Source organism: Stigmatopora nigra, chromosome 22, assembly GCF_051989575.1.
Source record: "Stigmatopora nigra isolate UIUO_SnigA chromosome 22, RoL_Snig_1.1, whole genome shotgun sequence".
Lineage (NCBI taxonomy): Eukaryota > Metazoa > Chordata > Actinopteri > Syngnathiformes > Syngnathidae > Stigmatopora > Stigmatopora nigra.
In genome coordinates, this window is record NC_135529.1 from 4,337,942 (window position 1) to 4,357,517 (window position 19,576).

Sequence of the window (19,576 nt, forward strand, 5' to 3'; positions counted from 1 at the left end):
TGTGGCATAATTTATTTACCAATACATCAACTACTTATTATCCGTTAGATATTTCATTTCTACACTGTCATCTTGAACAAAGGCACCCCTAACGTGGTGCTAGGACGCCCTCTAGCGGACTGCCTGTGAAGTGTTGTGAGGCATTTCGTTCAGGGGCCGATGGAGGGAGTCACTCGTGAGATCTGCTCTCAAGTCATACGGTGGCACTTCCGGTCGGCATTTTGTTCTACGAGAGGAGGAGAGCCTCTTTCGGCCGATCGCAACAAATCGTCACATTTCTCCCTTTTACACTCGGAAAAAAAACAATTGGCAGGCTTTCGTCGCCCGCGTCAACCGCGACGCCGAAGTAAAGACGTACACCTTGTCGCAAAACGTGGGAATAATTTGGTTACGAGTTGTGTGACGGAAGAAGGAGCGATCCAAGCCCGACCCCGGATTATTGTTGATAGCTAGTGAGCTAGCCACCTAGCTCGAATCGGGCTAGCTCGGCGAGCCAATCCGAGCTCCTTCTGGAGGAGAAGAAAGGGGGAGCCAGAGATACGGACATAAATCCTGCTATAATATTTTCCTCCCTTTGGGCGCCACAAACGAAGGTAATTGCACTCACCTATGTGCATTTTGCAGAATAGCCTTTTTAACAAAATGTGCACTTCTCAAAACAACACAGACGCCGTCGTTATCGCCAACTGGGAAGGGAACGAATGCTATGTAGCTAGGTGTGTTTTCGCTCTTGCCCAGGCGCACGGCCTCGAAGCTGGATGTCACTCGTCGAAGATCGGGCCGCTTGTTTCACGGGGCTCCGTGTGATTTTTCCTGCAAGAAACTCCGTTTATACCCTCCATAAATGTGCTACAATAATTTCTCTTCCATAACAAGTCGCCGACTGCTGCGTTGAAATATTACGCTAACTTCCTAACAGTCGAAGCTAGCCACTTTTAGCCGAACCCAACAAGCTACCGAGCCGTGGGAGAAAAACAACCCGCGGAGTGAGCGCTTTCCACCGCGTTAACCTCGCGTATAACCTGCGGCTGATAGCTTCAGTCCAAAACTTAGTGGAAATAGATCCACAAGATGACACTGACGGAAGTTTTGGGGTGATTTTGTTTGTTGTTGTTGTTATCTTATTTAATTGCATTTTCATGTTTGGGGTTTAGAGATGTTGACGCTAGGCACCGAGTACGATGGGTGCATCTGCTCCCCTTTGTGCCGCCTCCTTTGGCTGTCAGTCTCCCACCTGTCAACTCTGGCAAACACGTACCGTGTAGGAGAACCCAACAGACGTGCTACTACGAGTTAATGTTTACAACACCTCATTTATTTATTTTTTTGCTTTGCGCCCCCTTCTCATGAGCACTTGCTGCTTTCGTTTGCCAAACCTGTTGCGTTGTATTAATGTATTGCATGTGTTCCGAGGTTTGCAAAACCGTTTCCCTTTTGAGAATTTAACATGCTTTCCTTTATAAATAAGAATATGCTCATATTGTTGTTGTTGTTTTTTTAAAACGAAAAAGTTTAAATCTTAGAATGATACCTGGCCTTTTAACCTACATTTGAGATAGTCCCTTTTGAAATGATCATTCTATAAAAGTGTTTTGAGGACAGGAAATAGTTGTTACTACATTATACATGGTGAAAAACAACTATTTCTTTCAGAGTGAGAAGGAAAGTTGTGAAAGACATGAAAATCAAGCATTTTGTTGGTGTTAGGAAGCGCCACAAAGTGAGAGGTGGTGATCGCTTTCAAAATTGTTGTTTAGGTTTTCACCCACAAATGTATTACTAGCATTTTTGGAAATAAATATTCCGGCTTCCAAACCACTACATCTGACTCTCACAGCTGTCGAAGGTGCAACACTTTCACTGCACTTTTGCTTCTAATTAATTCATAGGCTGTATGTCAGTCCCAATGATCTGAATAAAATGCCATGATCTTAATTTTATTTGTTTGCTTTTACACAGCTCATAGGAGGATTTGTTTTTCCTCTGAAATGTCACTGTGTCCACCTGAGGCGGCACAGCATTTGTCCACAAGGTATGCTGAGATATATTTATCACACGTGATACAACTTTAGAGGAACCATTGTAGTTTAGGTATTCTCAGAAAATCGCCTCCTAATTCCTATTCACTTCCCTCCCTCAGGTGTCAGGAGATGTGAGGACAGGTGTCACTCATCGGCCCCCCGATCTACCTGTGTATCACCACACCCCCACCCTCACCTCAAGCATGAATGGGGATATGCCTCATGTTCCCATAACTACTCTCGCTGGGATCGCTAGCCTAACAGACTGTGAGTGGCATCGACCGCGTCCTGCCTCAGTACACAATTGATGAATCTCTTTTTTTGATCAGCACTAGACGTCTTATTTCTATGTTCCTCATTCCAGTGTTGAACCAGCTGCCCCTTCCTTCCCCCCTCCCGGCCACCACTACGAAGAGCCTCTTGTACAATGGTAGAATAGCAGAGGAGGTCAACTGTCTTTTGGGCTGCCGGGATGAGAACTTAGCCTCCCAGCTCGCCCATGGCCTGAACCAGGTCTCCACAGAGCACATGTAAGTAGTACTCCACCCGCTATTTTTTTGTCATACCCATCTATTCATTCCTCTTTACTCCCTATGCACCCGCCGCAGCATCTATGCAAAATAAAGTTTAAAACTGAAATAAATTTAAAAAAAAACATTTCTTATCTCCTAACCTGTTCATTTGTGTGTTACAGAGAGCTGAAGGACAACCTGGGGAGTGATGAGCCTGAGGGAGATGCACCACTGCTGCTGCAGACTATGCTGGCCAGAAACCCTGGCATCTTCAGGGAAAAAAGTAATCAGCCTCAAAACCAGTCACTTTTCAATTAAATTGCTCGCGCACACACACACACGCACATACATTTCCTCAGCGTTTTCAATGATTACCTTTTCTTACCTGAACAGATGTTATGCAGCAGCCGATGGTACAACAGTACAAAATCACCCAAAATTCCATGCACAGTCCAGCCCCATCGGCAAATTTTCAGCCGGCAGCAATTTCTCCAAATCCATCAAGGTATGTCACAACACACCATTTTCTCTGTACCAACTAGTCACAGTAGATTAACATTCAAATGTATTGGTGTGCTGTTTGTGTGCTCACCCAATTATTTTGCATAATGTTTCACTCACATTGGACCTTTATCTTACTGTTTTTTCTTTTAGTCGATTTGTGGCACCCCAGACAGGCTCTAGTAGTCGATACATGGGCCAGCAAAACAGTCCGGTTCCTAGTCCCTACACACCACAAAGCCCCGCCCCTGGTTACCTCCAGCAGTACCCCCACCAACAACCACCCAGCTACAACCAACATCAACAGATCCAACAAGGTGAGTCTCAGTGTTAATCAGCTAACTGAATAAATATTGACAATTGAACTAATTTTCACTATCTGAAATCATTGAAATGCTAAAGAATAAAAGGATGTTACTAGTTAATACTTAACAATTAATGAAATGTTTTTGCTTTCTCAAAGTGTCCGTGGCCAGTCCAATGGTTCCGGGAAGTATACGAAACATTCACGAAGGCAAGGTATCGGGGCAGATGGCCAACACCGCCAACCACCACCCAGATAGATATGGCACAGATGACTACTTGAACATCGTGCACCGGTCGGGCAGTGAGGTAGGGTCTCCGATTGATTTGATATGATATAATGAGGCGTGCACCGATCACAAAAAAATGTATGGTGTAATTTTATACATTACAAGGCAGTCCAAAGAGACAGCTCTTTGTATACATTAGCATTTCAAATCTGCCTAATGTATATCTTAATTAGGATGGTGATGCCGCCCTGAGAAATTCATCATTCCCTTTACGGTCGCCGCAGTCCAGCTGCTCTCCAGCAGCAGGTGAAGGAGCAACGAAACGTAAGAAATAGTCTTTATATAGATAAACAGCGCTCCCACATAGGATGTTTATTCATTTTTTTAATGTTGGTAATGTCTTCACTTTATTTTTGTTTATTTCCCCCTCCTTCCTCACAGCAGGTTCTCGCCCCCCGCTGATTCTGCAGTCACCACCTCCATATGTGCTGTCGCCGAGGGAAGGGGGGCCAGACCATAAACAGCAACTGCAGCAACGCAAGAAAATTCCCACCGTGAAAGAGGAGAAAGACATGTATGACATTGTCAGCTCCCCAAACAAGGATTCCACCAAACTCACACTTAAGTTGTCCCGGGTTAAGTCAAATGAGTCTGACCCACCAGGTAGGCAAACACACACTATATTTGAATTATAAATACTGAATTGGGTGTAATAATCTATTCTGCTACTCTCAGGTGATGGTGTTCCAGGCCTGGACCACAACTCAGACAATATGGAGGCTGAAATGAACTTTCAGCAAGTGCCTGTTCTCCAGCAGAACCTGATAGCCCGCCACAATCAAGGATCCCAGCAGGCAGGAGGTGCTGTGGGTTTCCAGGGTCCTAGTTCTCCTTATGACGAGGTGGAGCTCGACGCGCTAGCTGAAATCGAACGGATAGAGCGAGAGGCGGCGAGTGAGAAGTGTTCTAAGGAAGTCCAGGATAAAGGTATGGAGAATCATTTTTGGGACAAAATATGTCCATTGTATTTATGATTCTAAATTTGGCGGCCCGATGGAAGAATAGATACCATGTCGGCCTCACTGTTCTGGGGTCGAGAGTTCGATCCAGTTCAGTCTTTAGTCCTCACTGTGTGGAGTTTGCATGTTCTCCCTGGGCTTCCGTTGGTTTTCTACGGGTTCTCTGGTTTCCTGCCACATCTCAAAAACATGCAGGGTAGGCTAGTTGAACACTCAAGATTGCCTCTCGGTATGAGTGTTACGTGAGTCATATTCCATTTCCTTGTGCTAGGCAATTGGCTACCCACCAATACAGGGTTCCCCCCGCCAGGTGCTCATACTTAGCTGGGATAGGCTCCAGCACCCCCTGCGACCCTTGTGAGGGAGGATAAGTGGTTCTGAAAATGAATGAATGATTTTAAATTTATTTTCAACAGACAAGCCACTGAAGAAGAGAAAACAAGACTCTTTTCCTTTGGAGCCCGGCGCTGGAGGTCCCGGTGGTCCTACCGGTGCGCCAGGAAGTGGACCCACGGGTGGGGGCAATGCTGGCAAACTGACCCCGCAAGAGGCCACAGCAGCTGGGAACGGTGCCAGTCGTCCTCCCCTCATGGTGAGCATTGACCTCCAACAGGCAGGAAAAGTTGACGGCCAGCTCGACCCCTGTCTGGCTGCCCCGGTCCCTGCCTTAGAAGCTCAACGCTGGCCCGAAGAACCATCTAGCGGGCTCGCCGCTGTAGAAGGTTCTGACACCGCCTCGCGTTTGAAACCGGACGGACGACCGGATGTCATCAAGAACAGGGTTGATAAACATGACGGCAGAAGAGACTGTCGGGAGTTGTCCAAACACCGACATGATGACAAGTCTTCAGATAGGCGGGCAGAGAAGCCAAAGTCGTCGGGCCGAGGGGAACAAGGACGGGACAGGGAGTCTGACAAAGATAGGAGGCATCGCTGCGAAACCGTCGATGTTCGCATGAGATGTGATCGAGATAGGTCCGTCTTCCGGGCATCCTCTGTCGGAGAGCCTGGTCGTAGCAGCCATAGGCAAGACAGTTTGAAACCTGCTGCCGTTCCCTCCGGTCCTAAACTTCCACAATCTTTCCCCGCTCACCTCCTGGGAGGACAAAGTGGCGCACTGAAGAACTTCCAGATCCCTAAGGTGATCTGGAACGACCCAAACAGCAATGGCTGCCAATCATTTAGATATCACTGCCTGCAGTCTCACTAAAAATCATGCCACCGCTCGCTCTTATTTTCACATTAGTCGTTCCCATTTATAATTGTTTGCTTTATATCGGGGTTATATTTTAACACATTAATCAGTCCTAGTCATTCTTAAAGTTGATGTTTTGTGTTGTTGCTGAATTTGACCACCAAATGTTTAGTTATGAGCAAGAAGGCACAAATCTTAAAAAAATACTCCACTGCACGTTCTTAGAAGTTGTTAAAATCCGGACGAAGACCCCACTCTGCCATTCATGGCTCCTTGAAATTCTAACTTTACACTAATGTTGGAAAGGAGTATTCCTTTAAGCATTTGTCTATACTGAAAACTAACATTTGAATCGTTTCGTTCATTGGTCTGAATCATTGACATTGTGTCATTTCATATTTTGGTATTCAATGTGCTAGCCTTCTGAGCTTGTTGGCAGACACTACCAAAGAGCATCCCTAACAGCTTCATTACATTTCAGATCAAACGTGATGGTGGCGTTCCAATGGAGAGTCACATTTGGGGGCAGCCCAAGGTGAAACTAGAGCGACTTGGTCTGGTGCAGGACTTTGAGAAGAGGCCCAAGCCTGTAGTACTTGTGAAAAAACTCTCTGTGGACCAGATCCAAAGAATCATTCGTCACAGCAAGACAGGAAAGAACCGGTTCTCCCCAGGAAAATATGGCAAAAGTACATCTTAAAAATTCTCATGATTAAGATTCATTTTTTTTCAATGGGTCATCTAATGAAAACTTGCTTTTTTTCCCCAGCTGGCATGGACCCGGCCATCTTAAAGGAACTGCCCCCAGAGCTGCTTGCAGAGATCGAGTCAACTATGCCACTCTGTGAACGAGTCAAAATGAACAAGCGAAAACGAAGTACGATCAACGAGAAGCCCAAATACGCCGAGGTCAGCTCGGACGACGATGCAAACGAAGAATGTGAGTCAGCTCTTTGGTTTCTTGTCCAATGAGAGCATATGTTCCAGAATTAATTGTCACGTGTTCATATTTTCGTGTGTTTCTTTTTGTAATTGAGTTGTGTATTTAATGTCAACAGCTGTACGAAAGCGTCAGCGTCGAGAAAAAGACCGGGCGTGGGACTTTGAAGAAAGAGAGCGACGCGCCTCAGGGGAACATCGGAGAAGTGGGTCCAAAGAAGGCCGCAGAGGCTCGGGGAGCCGTTACCGAGACTCCTCCGAAGATGACTCGCCGCCTCCCAGCATGAGCGATGGTCTGCTTTTCATGAATCACATTTTTTGCATCTTCTTGCTCAACTCCCTCAGTCATTGCCAATGAGAGAAAAATAACATTTCTCCTTGCACAGTTGCCAGGAAATTAAAGATGAAGGAGAAACAGAAGAAGCGGAAAGCATATGAACCGAAGCTTACTCAAGAGGAGCTCATGGACTCGTCCACGTTCAAGAGATTCTTAACGAGCATTGACAACATTTTAGACAACCTTGAAGATGTGGATTTCACCACTATGGGTACAGTTTGATTATCTTTTTAAATAAATCAAACAGCATGTGTCTTTTAAATGTATCCACTTTTTATTTATAATCATAATTGTATCCAGCAGCAGATGACGACGAGATACCTCAGGAATTGCTACTTGGGAAACACCAATTAAACGAGCTGGGCAGCGAATCCGCCAAAATCAAAGCCATGGGCATCACCGGCAGGGTATCCGTATATTTACATCAGCTAACATACTTTTGATGATGAAGAGCATGGTTGCATTCAGGTTGTTTACTTTATAGATACCATCGGACAAGCTAGTGAAGCTGCTCAATATTCTAGAGAAGAATATCATGGATGCATCTAAGCTCTCCACAATGATCAACCACGTGAGTCAGCTCTTTTTTTTTAAATATATATAAATATATATATTTGATTGGAAAAGAATTGCTACTTAGCCCAAATGGTTGAGATTGCTGCTTCATTTAATAATGTTTGTCTGCTATGGACAAAATTAGCCCTAAATAAACGTCATGTAATCTTTGGTGCCGAGTGAATGAATAGGACTTTACAAAGACTTGTGATGTCAACTTTTGACTTATGTGTACAGGCTTTTGAGTGAAAAATACCCCACTGAATATATCTCCTTTCCTAATGTCAGGATCACGATGCTGAGGATGAAGAGAGGCTGTGGAGGGACCTCATCATGGAGCGAGTGACCAAGTCGGCCGACGCCTGCCTTACGGCCTTAAACATCATGACATCGGCCCACATGCCAAAAGCTGTCTACATTGAGGATGTCATCGAGCGGGTGCTACAATATACCAAATTCCATCTGCAGAACACGCTCTACCCGCAATACGACCCTGTCTACAAAGTGGACCCACACGGAGGTGAGAATTGTACAGTCAGCTGTTAATAAAGCCAATAGACAAGGAGTGCAACAGAGACAGCATAGTGTGACTCGCAGACTTCTCTCGTGACACAAATCAATAGATGTTTTTTTTTTTTTGCCAGCCTTTTGAACTTTTGTCTTTCATCCATTTTAACAGTTCATTGTTTCAGCCCTTTATCAATCTAATTGTTCATCCAGGGCTTTTGTTAAACTTGTTCGGATTCAAGGCGGATCATGCCAAATTCATGTCACATTAAATTACCAAATTTAATTTATTTAATTAATGTGTTATAGTGGACCTTTATCGATCTAATCTTTTGTCCAGGTGGCTTACTAAGCTCCAAGGCGAAGCGTGCCAAATGCTCTACACACAAGCAACGTGTCATCATCATGCTATACAACAAAGTGTGTGACGTTGTCAGCAACATCTCTGAGCTCCTTGAGATCCAACTGCTTACTGACACCACTATCCTCCAGGTAAAAAAAATATATAAAGAATAATAAAGCTTGAGTCTTTGTTTGAATTGTGTTTCACCTCAGGGGTTAAATGCAAAACATTCCAGTGACACTTGAAGAGACACGTCTGAGATAATTTGATTAATTTGTTTGAGTTATAATATCATTGGCATTAAATCCTTTGTTTAGGTCAAAGTATAACCTGATACAATTTCTAACGCTTTCAAGTCCTACTATTAATATTCCATTTTTATGATCCACTTCATCTTCTTTTACTCCTCCTCTAGGTATCATCAATGGGAATCACGCCATTTTTTGTGGAAAATGTCAGCGAGCTGCAGCTGTGTGCTATTAAACTGGTTACAGCAGTAAGTGTTCTGACATTTACTTAAAATTCACACCTGCAATAGTGTTGACGCGTGCTTTGAAATTTCATTTGTCCAGGTATTCTCGCGTTACGAGAAGCACCGACAGCTTATTCTGGAGGAGATATTTACGTCACTGGCCAGGCTGCCCACAAGCAAACGCTCCCTCAGGAATTTCCGGTATTCTACCTCTTGGAATGATATTTTTCTAAGATTAATTTAGACCTTGCCAATAATGTAGAGCTATGTATGACAAGATCGTGTTCCATACTTTTGTCAGGTTGAACAGCTCGGACCAGGATGGAGAGCCTATGTACATCCAAATGGTGACTGCCTTGGTGTTGCAACTCATCCAGTGTGTGGTGCATTTACCCAATGATGGGGACTCAATAGAGGACCACGACAAGGTAGGTTAAAATTCAAGAATACATAATACAGGTCCTTAATAACAGTTTTGGTGGTACCTAAAAATTCCAGCTCCTGTTGTTGTTTTATTTCCATGTGTTTCATTTTAGGTGGACCAAGATGTGCTGATTACCAACTCATATGAGACGGCAATGAGAACGGCGCAGAACTTTCTCTCAGTATTCTTAAAGAAGTAAGTGCCCTAATTTTTGTATTTATTGTTATTGTTAGGGGTGTCCCTGTTTTTTTTATTTCCGTCAAATATTTGGATTAAAAGATTTACTTTATAGTTTTTTTTTTCAGTCATTTTTCAATATATTGTTAATTGTCATAATTTTCCATATAATTTTAGAAAGAAATGAATGGTTATTGAGTGGTTATTGTTTAATGATCAAACAAAACTAAATGTGCTCACTTAGTTTTTCTCCCCATGTTCCCTCAGATGTGGCAGTAAGCAAGGAGAGGAAGATTACCGGCCTTTGTTTGAGAACTTTGTCCAGGACCTGCTCTCGACGGTTAACAAACCAGAGTGGCCCGCTGCAGAGTTGCTACTCAGTCTGCTTGGCAGACTCTTGGTTAGTGTGATCCACTTTATTTGTTGGCTAAATGTTTTACAGATTTTTATTAATAATACACAAGATGTGAATTTTCATTTATTTTAAGAACTGAATGATATTCCAATTATAATAATTTCTGACCATATAAGCATTTTTAGGTCTATTTCACTTATGCCACATGTCACCAGTTAACAATTTGTGTATTTGACTTTGAAAAGGTGCACCAGTTTAGCAACAAGCAGACAGAGATGGCTCTACGAGTGGCTTCTTTAGATTACCTTGGCACTGTGGCCGCCCGTCTAAGAAAGGATGCTGTTACCAGCAGGATGGACCAGCGGTCAATTGATCGCATTTTACAGCAGGTAGAACAACTTTTTGTTGTGTTTCTAATGCTAACACATTACTGTTACTGTGCTGAAAATTAATATTTCTTTGGGGCATTTCTGCAGTCTCAGGGTGGTGATGAAACACAGCAGCTGCAAAAGGCTTTGCTGGACTATTTGGAACAGAATGCTGATACAGATGCCTCATTATCAGTGAGTTTGAATTAGCACCAAATTAGTGGTGCCCTAAGATGCAAGTGTAGTTTTGCTATTATAAGTTTGGATGTTGCAATTGCAAGCATACACTGCTTAATTCTTCATGTAAGGAACACTTTCACATTTTCGAGATACAAGCTGTTGATCAGCAGTTTATCTTTTATTTAATTGTGACTTAGTCTACAGATGGGGATGAAAAATTAAGGACCAATTGTTTTGTTAGTTTGCCAGAAAGTTCTACATTGCCCAGTGGTTTCGGGATGCTACGACAGAGGCAGAGAAGTCCATGCGAAATCAGAACCCAAAGGACGACTACTCTTCGGAGGGGCCGCAGCACGCCAAGGAGATGGAGACCACGGGTGAGATCATGCAGCGAGCTGAAAATCGCAAGATGTTCTTGCGCAACATCATCATGACTACACCAGCTCATTTTGCCACATTAAAGTAAGACTCCTTAGCACTGGACCTGTAATGTCTTTCCTCCCTTTTTTTAACTGCCTATCACTCTAAACTTCTCTTCTCTTTAAGGATGAACTCTGACACTGTGGACTATGAGGACTCCTGTCTGATTGTGCGCTATTTGGCCTCCATGAGGCCGTTTGCACAGAGCTTTGATATTTATTTAACACAGGTAATTGTTGAGAACTGACAACTTCTGTATTTTCAGCTTGTTAAAATTGTATATTCCAATCATATTTAGTGAAAACAGTGCTTCTTTGGGCAAAGTTAACTCTGATAATACCTGGCTGATGCATTGGACTCATTGGCAACTAAACAAAAGTACAACCAAATCCAGTCTCGAGTATACGTTGCAAGAAAGCTCAGGCAGCCCGCAAGCTCTTAAAGCAAGGTTTTATTGGCATTTTTTTTTCTTCATTTTCTTTTTTTTTTTTTGTAATTCAGATATTACGAGTCCTTGGAGAAAGTGCCATAGCAGTGAGAACTAAAGCCATGAAGTGTTTGTCCGAGGTTGTGGCCGTGGACCCCAGTATCCTAGCAAGGGTACGTCTCGATATGCTTGTTTTGAAGACTACCTTGGCATTTTACTGTGCCTCGTTTTGTTGTACCTTGACATTACTCTCTCTCTGCCTGTGCAGTCGGACATGCAGCGCGGAGTCCACGGCCGCTTGATGGACAACTCGACGAGTGTGAGAGAGGCAGCTGTGGAGTTGCTGGGCAAGTTTGTCCTTAGCAGACCGCAGCTCACTGAACAGTACTACGACATGCTCATAGAGAGGATACTGGTAAGTATTCTACCAAACTTTTTAAAAAGTATTTATGTATAATTGATATGCAAATTAAAAAAAACTATCAGGCACAAATGCTACAGAATTATTATTTTAGCAGATAAGGAAATATAGTCTCAACGCTTTCTCTCCTAATCTCAACCCTAAATCAGTGTTACACTGCTATTGTTATGGTAGTTGTCATGGAAATACCAAGTTCACAGGGAGTTCAACCTCCTCTACAGTCTTACATTGCCACCTAGTGTTTCAAATATGCTACAGCACCCCACACTAATAAACGGCTTCTGAGTTCTTCTGTGCTCAATGCTTTGAGAGTTATTGTACATTTTTTTTGTCTCGCTTGCTGAATTTTTTTTTGCCTTTGTCTGCTTTTAAGAAGAGGGTGGAGCAATATTTTCCCGAGTTAGAAACACGGCTTGATAATTAAAGGAACTCTTCCCACAGGACACTGGTATCAGTGTAAGGAAACGAGTGATCAAGATCCTGCGAGACATTTGTTTGGAGCAGCCTACCTTCAGTAAAATCACTGAGATGTGTGTCAGAATGATTCGCAGGGTCAATGATGAGGAAGGAATCAAGGTATTTTCACTGGATGATTTTGAGTTGTTGAGCATTTAAAATTGAATAACACCTGTCTTTATAATTGTGTTTCATAGAAATTGGTGAATGAAACATTTCAAAAGTTATGGTTCACGCCAACGCCGGCCCACGACAAGGAGACCATGACCAGAAAGATCCTCAACATTACAGACGTGGTCGCGGCATGTCGAGACACTGGCTATGACTGGTTTGAACAACTTCTTTCCAATGTAAGTGGCGGCATCTTGGCATTTTGCAAAGCTTTTTTAAACACGCCACCCTGTGGTTCCTCTTGGCATTAGCTTCTCAAATCTGAGGAGGACGCAGCATACAAACCTGCCAAGAAGGCCTGCGTTCAGCTGGTGGACAATCTGGTGGAGCATATTTTGAAATATGAAGAGTCTCTGGCAGGTTAGTGAACCATTTAAGTGCAATAGTGTTTCTTTTCTGCTATTGGTGGTGGAAAGACATTTTTAAAACTAATGCCTGATCAATTAAATTTGGATCCAGACTGTTTGCATCATTAACATCTAAATAACTGGCAGCACATGGAATCTGTGACATAAACATAAGCAAGTCTTTTCTTTTACTGAATCAATGAAAAAATGCCATTTTCTTGCACAGAGAGCAAAGGTGTAAACTCCACCCGTTTAGTGGCTTGCATCACTACCTTGTACCTGTTCAGCAAAATAAGGGCACAGCTCATGGTAAAACACGCCATGACCATGCAACCTTACCTAACCACCAAGTGTAATGTGAGTTTTTTGTAATCTTGATGCTTTCTTTGCATATTAGCTCACTTTAAATGTTGTTGAAACTAAATGCATTTTTTTTCTTACCAGACTGACAATGACTTTATGGTCATTTGCAATGTGGCAAAAATGTTAGAGCTGGTGGTGCCTCTAATGGAGCACCCCAGTGAGACATTTCTTGCCACCATTGAGGAAGACCTTATGAAGCTGATCATCAAATACGGCATGACGGTATGTTATAGAGACATCACAACATGGCAAGAAATATAGTTTATCTTAGAAAAATGGAACTCACCTCAGATTCACAGTGAATGTAGTTATTTACTAGTATATTACTCTGCGAGTAAAGATTTAGCCACAAATGTGCATTGTATCCAAAAATCTGATTGGGAAAAGTAGGCGGACATGTGGGTGTCATCAGCCCACCTACCGTTTTCTCAGACAGCCCCTCGTGTAAAAAAAAAAATGAATAAGCCACCCTTGTTCATGAATTGTGTACTATGTACTAGAAATAATGTGACGTGATGACGTGTTCCACTTTCTCGTAGGTGGTCCAACACTGTGTCAGCTGTCTCGGGGCTGTTGTCAACAAAGTGACTCACAACTACAAGTTTGTCTGGGCATGCTTCGATAAATTCTATCGTGAGATGAATCTCTCTCAATGTCTAATATTTTCCAATTTTGTGGACTTCAACGCTGACCACCTTTCCTTTGACCTGCAGGAGCACTTAACAAGCTAAAGGCCCAGCATCAAGAAGATCCTAACAGCATGACGTTGATAGGAAACAAGCCTTTCCTATTGCGGTCGCTGTTCACCGTGGGTGCCCTTGGTCGACACTTTGATTTTGACCTAGAAGAATTCAAGGGCTCCACCAAGGTAGTATAATATTTGTAATGTCGTTTTTCAATGGATAGATCAGTTTTAGATACTATAAAAAAGTCTTTAGAAAAGAGTAGAAGCTTTATCTTGACCTACCAACTTAGTATGTTTAAATTTTTTACTTTGTTTTTTGTGTTATTGCTACATATCAAAATACACTTGTCCATATCCCTTAAGTCTTACATTGTAAAGCAAACAATATTGTAAACGGCAATCTTTTTGTGGCGTACAGGTCATTATCAAGGAAAAGGTTTTGGAGCTTCTTCTGTATTTCACCAAGCATGAAGACGAAAAAGTCAAGACGAAAGCTATTATCGGTTTAGGTAAGTGCAATACTTCATCGGCTGTCTAAGAAATTCACAATTTGCATACATGCCAACTGCTGTACTTGGTATGAAATGTATACACAAGGCCTTTGAACGTGACATAATCTCAAAACTTGTCAACATCCTCTATCACTCAGGCTTTCTCGTCATCATGCATCCCAGCCAAATGTTTATGCCTGAAGTGAAGTCCTTGTACAATGGCATATTGGCTGACAGTGCCTCGTCCATCAACCTCAAAATCCAGATCCTCAAAAACCTCCAGACCTACCTGCAAGAAGAAGACACCAGAATGCAAGAAGCAGACCGGGAATGTACGACTCGTGATTTCACGAAATGCATTCTGTGCTGCATCAGTGCTCAATTGTCTCATGGAGGAAATTCTTACATTTGCAGGGAAAAAGCTTTCCAAGCAGGAGGATCTGAAGGAAATGGGGGACATCTCTTCGGGGATGAGCAGCTCCATTATGCAGCTTTACCTGAAGCAGGTGTTGGAGGCCTTCTTCCACACACAGTCCAGTGTGCGGCACTTTGCGCTCAATGTCATTGCGCTCACTCTGAACCAGGGCCTCATTCATCCGGTGCAGGTATGTAGTACATTACAGTGTGAGCCCACTGTCAGGCTAATATTTTGAGATTGAATTGAATAACACTATTTTTGCCTCAGTGCGTGCCTTATCTGATTGCCATGGGAACCGACCCAGAGCCCAGCATGAGGAACAAATCTGATCAGCAACTGGTGGAGATAGACAAAAAATACACAGGATTCATCCATGTATGTTGACAGTCATTCCTGTATATTTACGATCCTCAGTTTCATGTTTTGTTTCTTACTACAGTTGCCCAAATGATATTAAAATTTGATAATTAGGTAAAATGTTGGTAGCTGCAAAAAGAAAAGGGTAAATCTCAATAATTGCCGTGTAAAGAGCCCACTGAGTCCTTTGCATTTTCCCCGACTGTATTCTTGCAGATGAAAGCAGTGGCTGGGATGAAGATGTCATTCAACCTGCAGCAGTCCATCGAGATGTCTCGGAGGACCATCATACGAGGTTTCAGACAAGACGAAACCCACTCGGCTCTGTGCTCGCATCTCTTCTCCATGATCCGCACCAACCGGCAACACCGGAGAGCATTTCTCATCTCGCTACTGAATCTCTTTGACGACAGCGCTGTGAGTCTTTTCAGTCTCCAAATTTAAACCAAAGCAATGTGAGCTTTTTCTTCTTTTTTTTTAAATGTCAGCCAATCCCTTTTCCAATGCACAGAGAACCGAGGTGAACATGTTGCTGTTCATAGCGGACAACCTGGCCTGCTTCCCATACCAGAGCCAGGAAGAACCTCTCTTCATCATGCACCATATAGACATCTGCCTGTCAGTTTCTGGAAGCAACCTTCTTCAGAATTTTACTGAGGTAATCAAACTAAGCTAGATTGCAGCTCAACTCTGACAGTGCCCGGAAAGACAACCCCAATTGCCAGTCAGTTTGGAGAACAGTTACATTGTGGTCCTGTGTTTTTTTCCTCTGCCCAGCTTCTATTGAAAGAGCCAAGGCGGAAGGAGAAGAAGGAGAAGAAGGAGAAAAAGGTGAAGGAGTGGAAGAGTAGATCAGACGGGGAAGATGAGTACGAAAAAATTAACAGCGATTCCCCCGGGAGCGTCGAGGGACGCAATAGCGAAGACGACGACGTGGTACGGCAGCCCAAAAAGCCCAGAAAACCGATAGACGACTCCGAGAGCTCAGAAGAATCCGATCTGGACGATTTATGTCTGGATGATACAGACAGGGTTATGAAGCGTCTCCCAGACAATCCCGCTAGCCTCTTGGACTTTGCCAACTCTGTTCAAGGCATATTGTTGCTGCTGGTGCTCAAACAGCATCTGAAGAACCAGTATGGGTTCTCAGACGGGTATGGGACACAAAAACGCCAGGCCTTCTAATGTGGAACCTGCCTGGTTTGTAACCTGTTTTGTGTTTTTGCTCTTCCCACAGGAAAATCCAAAAGTACTCCCCAACGGAGTCGGCCAAGGTATACGACAAGGCGGTGAACCGAAAAATCAACGTTTACTTCCACCCGCGGCAAACCCTCGACTTTATCTCCAACAACATGGCACGCGCCACGCTAACAGAAGATGTCAAGAGGCGTATCGTCAAACAGTATCTTGATGTAAGTGAGAATGAAAATATACTGAAGGAAACTTTTAGTACAGGCCTCCAACACTCTAGCAAGCTACTACTTTTCACATCCTGGTTCTGCCTTTCATTGCTATAGATTCTCTATGTCAAAAATACACTATTTTGGATGGCCATCCAGAGAGGAGAAAGATACCTGCACCATCATTTTTTTTAAATATTCTGGAGATATTCGATAAATATGTGGAAACACACTTACAGAATGATATTACATAGTCAACTGGACATTTGATGCAGTAAAAAAGAACAATTCAGATTATGTAATCAGATTTATGATCCTGTGTAAAATCAAATGAAATAGTACAGCATTAACAATGAAAGGCTCTTGTCATATGTGATTGATATAGTTCAAGGTACTAATGGAACATCTGGACCCGGACGAAGAGGACGAGGAGGGAGAAGCGTCGGCAAGCGCCAACATCCGAAACAAAGCCATAAATGCCCTGCTGGGAAGCTCGGGGCCATTGATGGGGCCATTGATGGGACCCAGTCCACGCAACCAGGCGGGACCAGAGACAGACGACGACTACAGCGACGGCGACGAGCGCACACCAGGGGTGAGACTTGAAACGCTTCCCAGTTTTTGCATTTCCAAATGTGTACAGTGTTTATTCATAAAATTGGGGGGATAATATTTGAATGGAAGTTAACCTTTGACCCCAAATAACAGGAGATCTCTTCTTTTTTTCACCATAATGATGCATACTTGATAGTGCCCTTATTTTTTTCTCCCTGTGTTCACCTCCCCAGTCCTCTCGGAAGTCGAGGCGAACGGGCGACCCGTCGGATCCCGGCCGGAGGAACGAGACGGTGGAAGTAATGGACGTGATCGCCCTGTGCTGCCCCAAGTACAAGGACCGGCCGCAGATCGCCCGCGTGGTCCACAAAACCCCCAGCGGCTACGCCATCCACTGGATGGCGGGCTCCTATTCGGGGCCCTGGGCCGAGGCCAAAAGGCGCGACGGCCGCAAACTGGTGCCTTGGGTGGACACGATCAAGGAGTCAGACGTCATTTTCAAGAAGATTGCCTTGACCAGCAACCACAAACTAAGTAACAAAGTAGTGCAGACTTTACGCTCGCTATATGCAGCGCGGGAAGGAGGAGCAAGCTAGTGGCTCCTGTGTTTTTGTTATTTGTTTTTGTTGTTTCCCAGATTTCTTCTACCTGCTCCCTGCCGCCTCCATTCACACGGCCAAACTTCACTGGATTTGCACCCTATTCTCTTCCTCATTTTTGTATGAAAAACAAGACACTACATACTTTTACATGACTTATTCTTTCAAAAAAAGACTTATTATTTTATTATTATTATTATTATTATATGAAAGGGATGGCTCATGTTGATGTGTATGTGTACACGTATGGAGAGGATATAGGATCCAGAAAGCATATTGAAAGGAAACATTAGGCTCCAGTTGATCCCCTCTGTTGGAAGGCTTTTTCCGAGGAGACCCCCAGAGGGCGGTGGGGGCGGGGAATGTTTGGTCAACATTGTCGTGGGAGCTCCTTCGCTGTTGTGCAGCCGATTCTAGTCGCTCATTTCTACTCCCACTGTATCATAGTTTAACACACAAACAGAAAAACTAAAAAATGTTTATATCTCTGAAAACAAAACTGTATAAAAAAACAAAAAAAATCCCACGCAAACTAAAAAAAAGAATAAAACTTTAAGTGAATGTTGGAAATTAGTCTTTTTGATGTTCTTATTAAAGTGTTTTTTGAAGTTTATTATAATACTAGCACCTAATGGTTTCCCCCTTATAGCTTTTAGATATTTGAAAGAAAAGAGAAAATGAGACTTTTTTTTCACTTATTTGTCCATGCTGTACAATGGCAGAGTCTTCTGAATATAATTTATTCTATTTCGAACTACGCATGCAGTATATATGTGGCCTATTGCAGGAGGATATTTTGTAAATGTCGATTTTTGTTGTTATAGGTCACCTTAGTAAGATGAGGAAAGGGGGATTCATAACCTTTTATGGGGGTGGAACAAATACTGCAATAAATTTTCTACTTCTCTTTGTCACTTGTCTCAAAGTATCAATATCATCTTTTCATTTTTTTTTCTCTCCCAAATTAACAAATATCAAATGGGCAGTTGTGTAATTTACTAAACTAAATTATCAAAACTAGAGATGTCCCAGATGTGGTCATGTGATTGGAAATCAGTCCCGATCACATCATTTCCAGAGGATTGAAATGAGGTCAAAAAGATTTTAAAATGTATGTATATTTTAAATATGAACTCAATAATCCTGAGGTATATTGCAAAAGAAATGCATATACAGTACCTTGCATACTATATTTATATTTACACTGTTGAAACAATCTTTACAGAATAAAGCAAAAACATTCAGCGATAATATAAAGTCAAGAAAATCAACTGAGAGCTTTTGTGATCACATTGCAATTTTTCTATTATAAATGAAATTAAACCAGAGAATATTGCAAAAAAAAAATGGTATGGTGGCCAACAACCTCACGTTCGTCAGAGCTGCAAACCACCTGTCGCCCATGGAGGTAATTACTGTAGAGCTGGCCAGATTTGATTTCCTTAAGTAACCAAGAATCCTTCTCAATTACTGTATTGTTTTTGCCGCTTTTTCGCAGGATTCAAGGAAGAACTTGGACAGGGACATGCAACTCATGTACACCAAAGCGCTGGAAGACGATGAAAAGCTTGTCTCTGAAATATTGGAACTCTCCCAGTCAAGGTTTGATGAAGCATGAAAAAAAAGGTTCATTGAACTTTAGTTGTTTTGTTGTTTGCAATAAGTTTCTCATGTGTACTGTTAACAGGTTGGCTAAATCATTTGCATTCAAAATGTATTTCAGTGCTCTTTTGTGAAACTTTAACCGAATGGTCTCCATACTATTCCAGAAAGGGCCGCAGTGGGTGCCTGTTTTCATTCCAACTTGTAAGAGGAAACCTTTCCACCAATCTGGTATGTCAAATGCATAATCAGTGGATTGCAATCAGGTGCTTCTTTTTTTTCAGCAGAAACCTCATTGGTTCAATCATTTGTGTTGGATTGGTTGGAACAAAAACCTCGAGGAACATTTTGGAGACATTTTGCTTCAAAACAAAGGTAAAATAGTACTGTGCATAATTGCAAACGTATGTGACTGTATTGTTATGT

At 42.7% G+C, this 19,576-nt stretch overlaps 1 protein-coding gene across 5 annotated transcripts; it reads left to right on the forward strand.

Moving 5' to 3' along the window:
• The first annotated feature begins 225 nt into the window (after positions 1-225).
• LOC144215552 (nipped-B-like protein A) lies at positions 226-18,430 on the forward strand. Of its 5 annotated transcripts, none has more exons than XM_077744572.1 (48): positions 226-593; positions 1,960-2,032; positions 2,141-2,288; positions 2,386-2,551; positions 2,716-2,816; positions 2,927-3,038; positions 3,188-3,351; positions 3,498-3,646; positions 3,801-3,891; positions 4,009-4,230; positions 4,303-4,554; positions 5,003-5,727; positions 6,263-6,470; positions 6,551-6,721; positions 6,840-7,013; positions 7,107-7,268; positions 7,358-7,464; positions 7,542-7,628; positions 7,901-8,132; positions 8,460-8,611; positions 8,878-8,958; positions 9,035-9,135; positions 9,236-9,362; positions 9,471-9,553; positions 9,803-9,935; positions 10,136-10,279; positions 10,367-10,453; positions 10,680-10,900; positions 10,985-11,087; positions 11,360-11,458; positions 11,554-11,700; positions 12,148-12,282; positions 12,360-12,512; positions 12,585-12,693; positions 12,907-13,037; positions 13,125-13,265; positions 13,583-13,676; positions 13,757-13,911; positions 14,147-14,237; positions 14,378-14,551; positions 14,634-14,824; positions 14,905-15,012; positions 15,211-15,411; positions 15,506-15,652; positions 15,772-16,148; positions 16,232-16,406; positions 16,780-16,989; positions 17,183-18,430. In XM_077744572.1, exons 3-48 carry the CDS (start codon positions 2,225-2,227, stop codon positions 17,543-17,545), a joined length of 7,620 nt encoding a protein of 2,539 aa, XP_077600698.1. In that variant the 5' UTR covers positions 226-593; positions 1,960-2,032; positions 2,141-2,224; the 3' UTR covers positions 17,546-18,430. The 5 variants fall into 5 exon arrangements, with proteins under 5 accessions (XP_077600698.1, XP_077600699.1, XP_077600702.1 ...); XM_077744573.1 differs by having other exon boundaries at positions 7,361-7,464; XM_077744576.1 differs by having other exon boundaries at positions 5,003-5,178.
• The last annotated feature ends 1,146 nt before the right edge of the window (positions 18,431-19,576 follow it).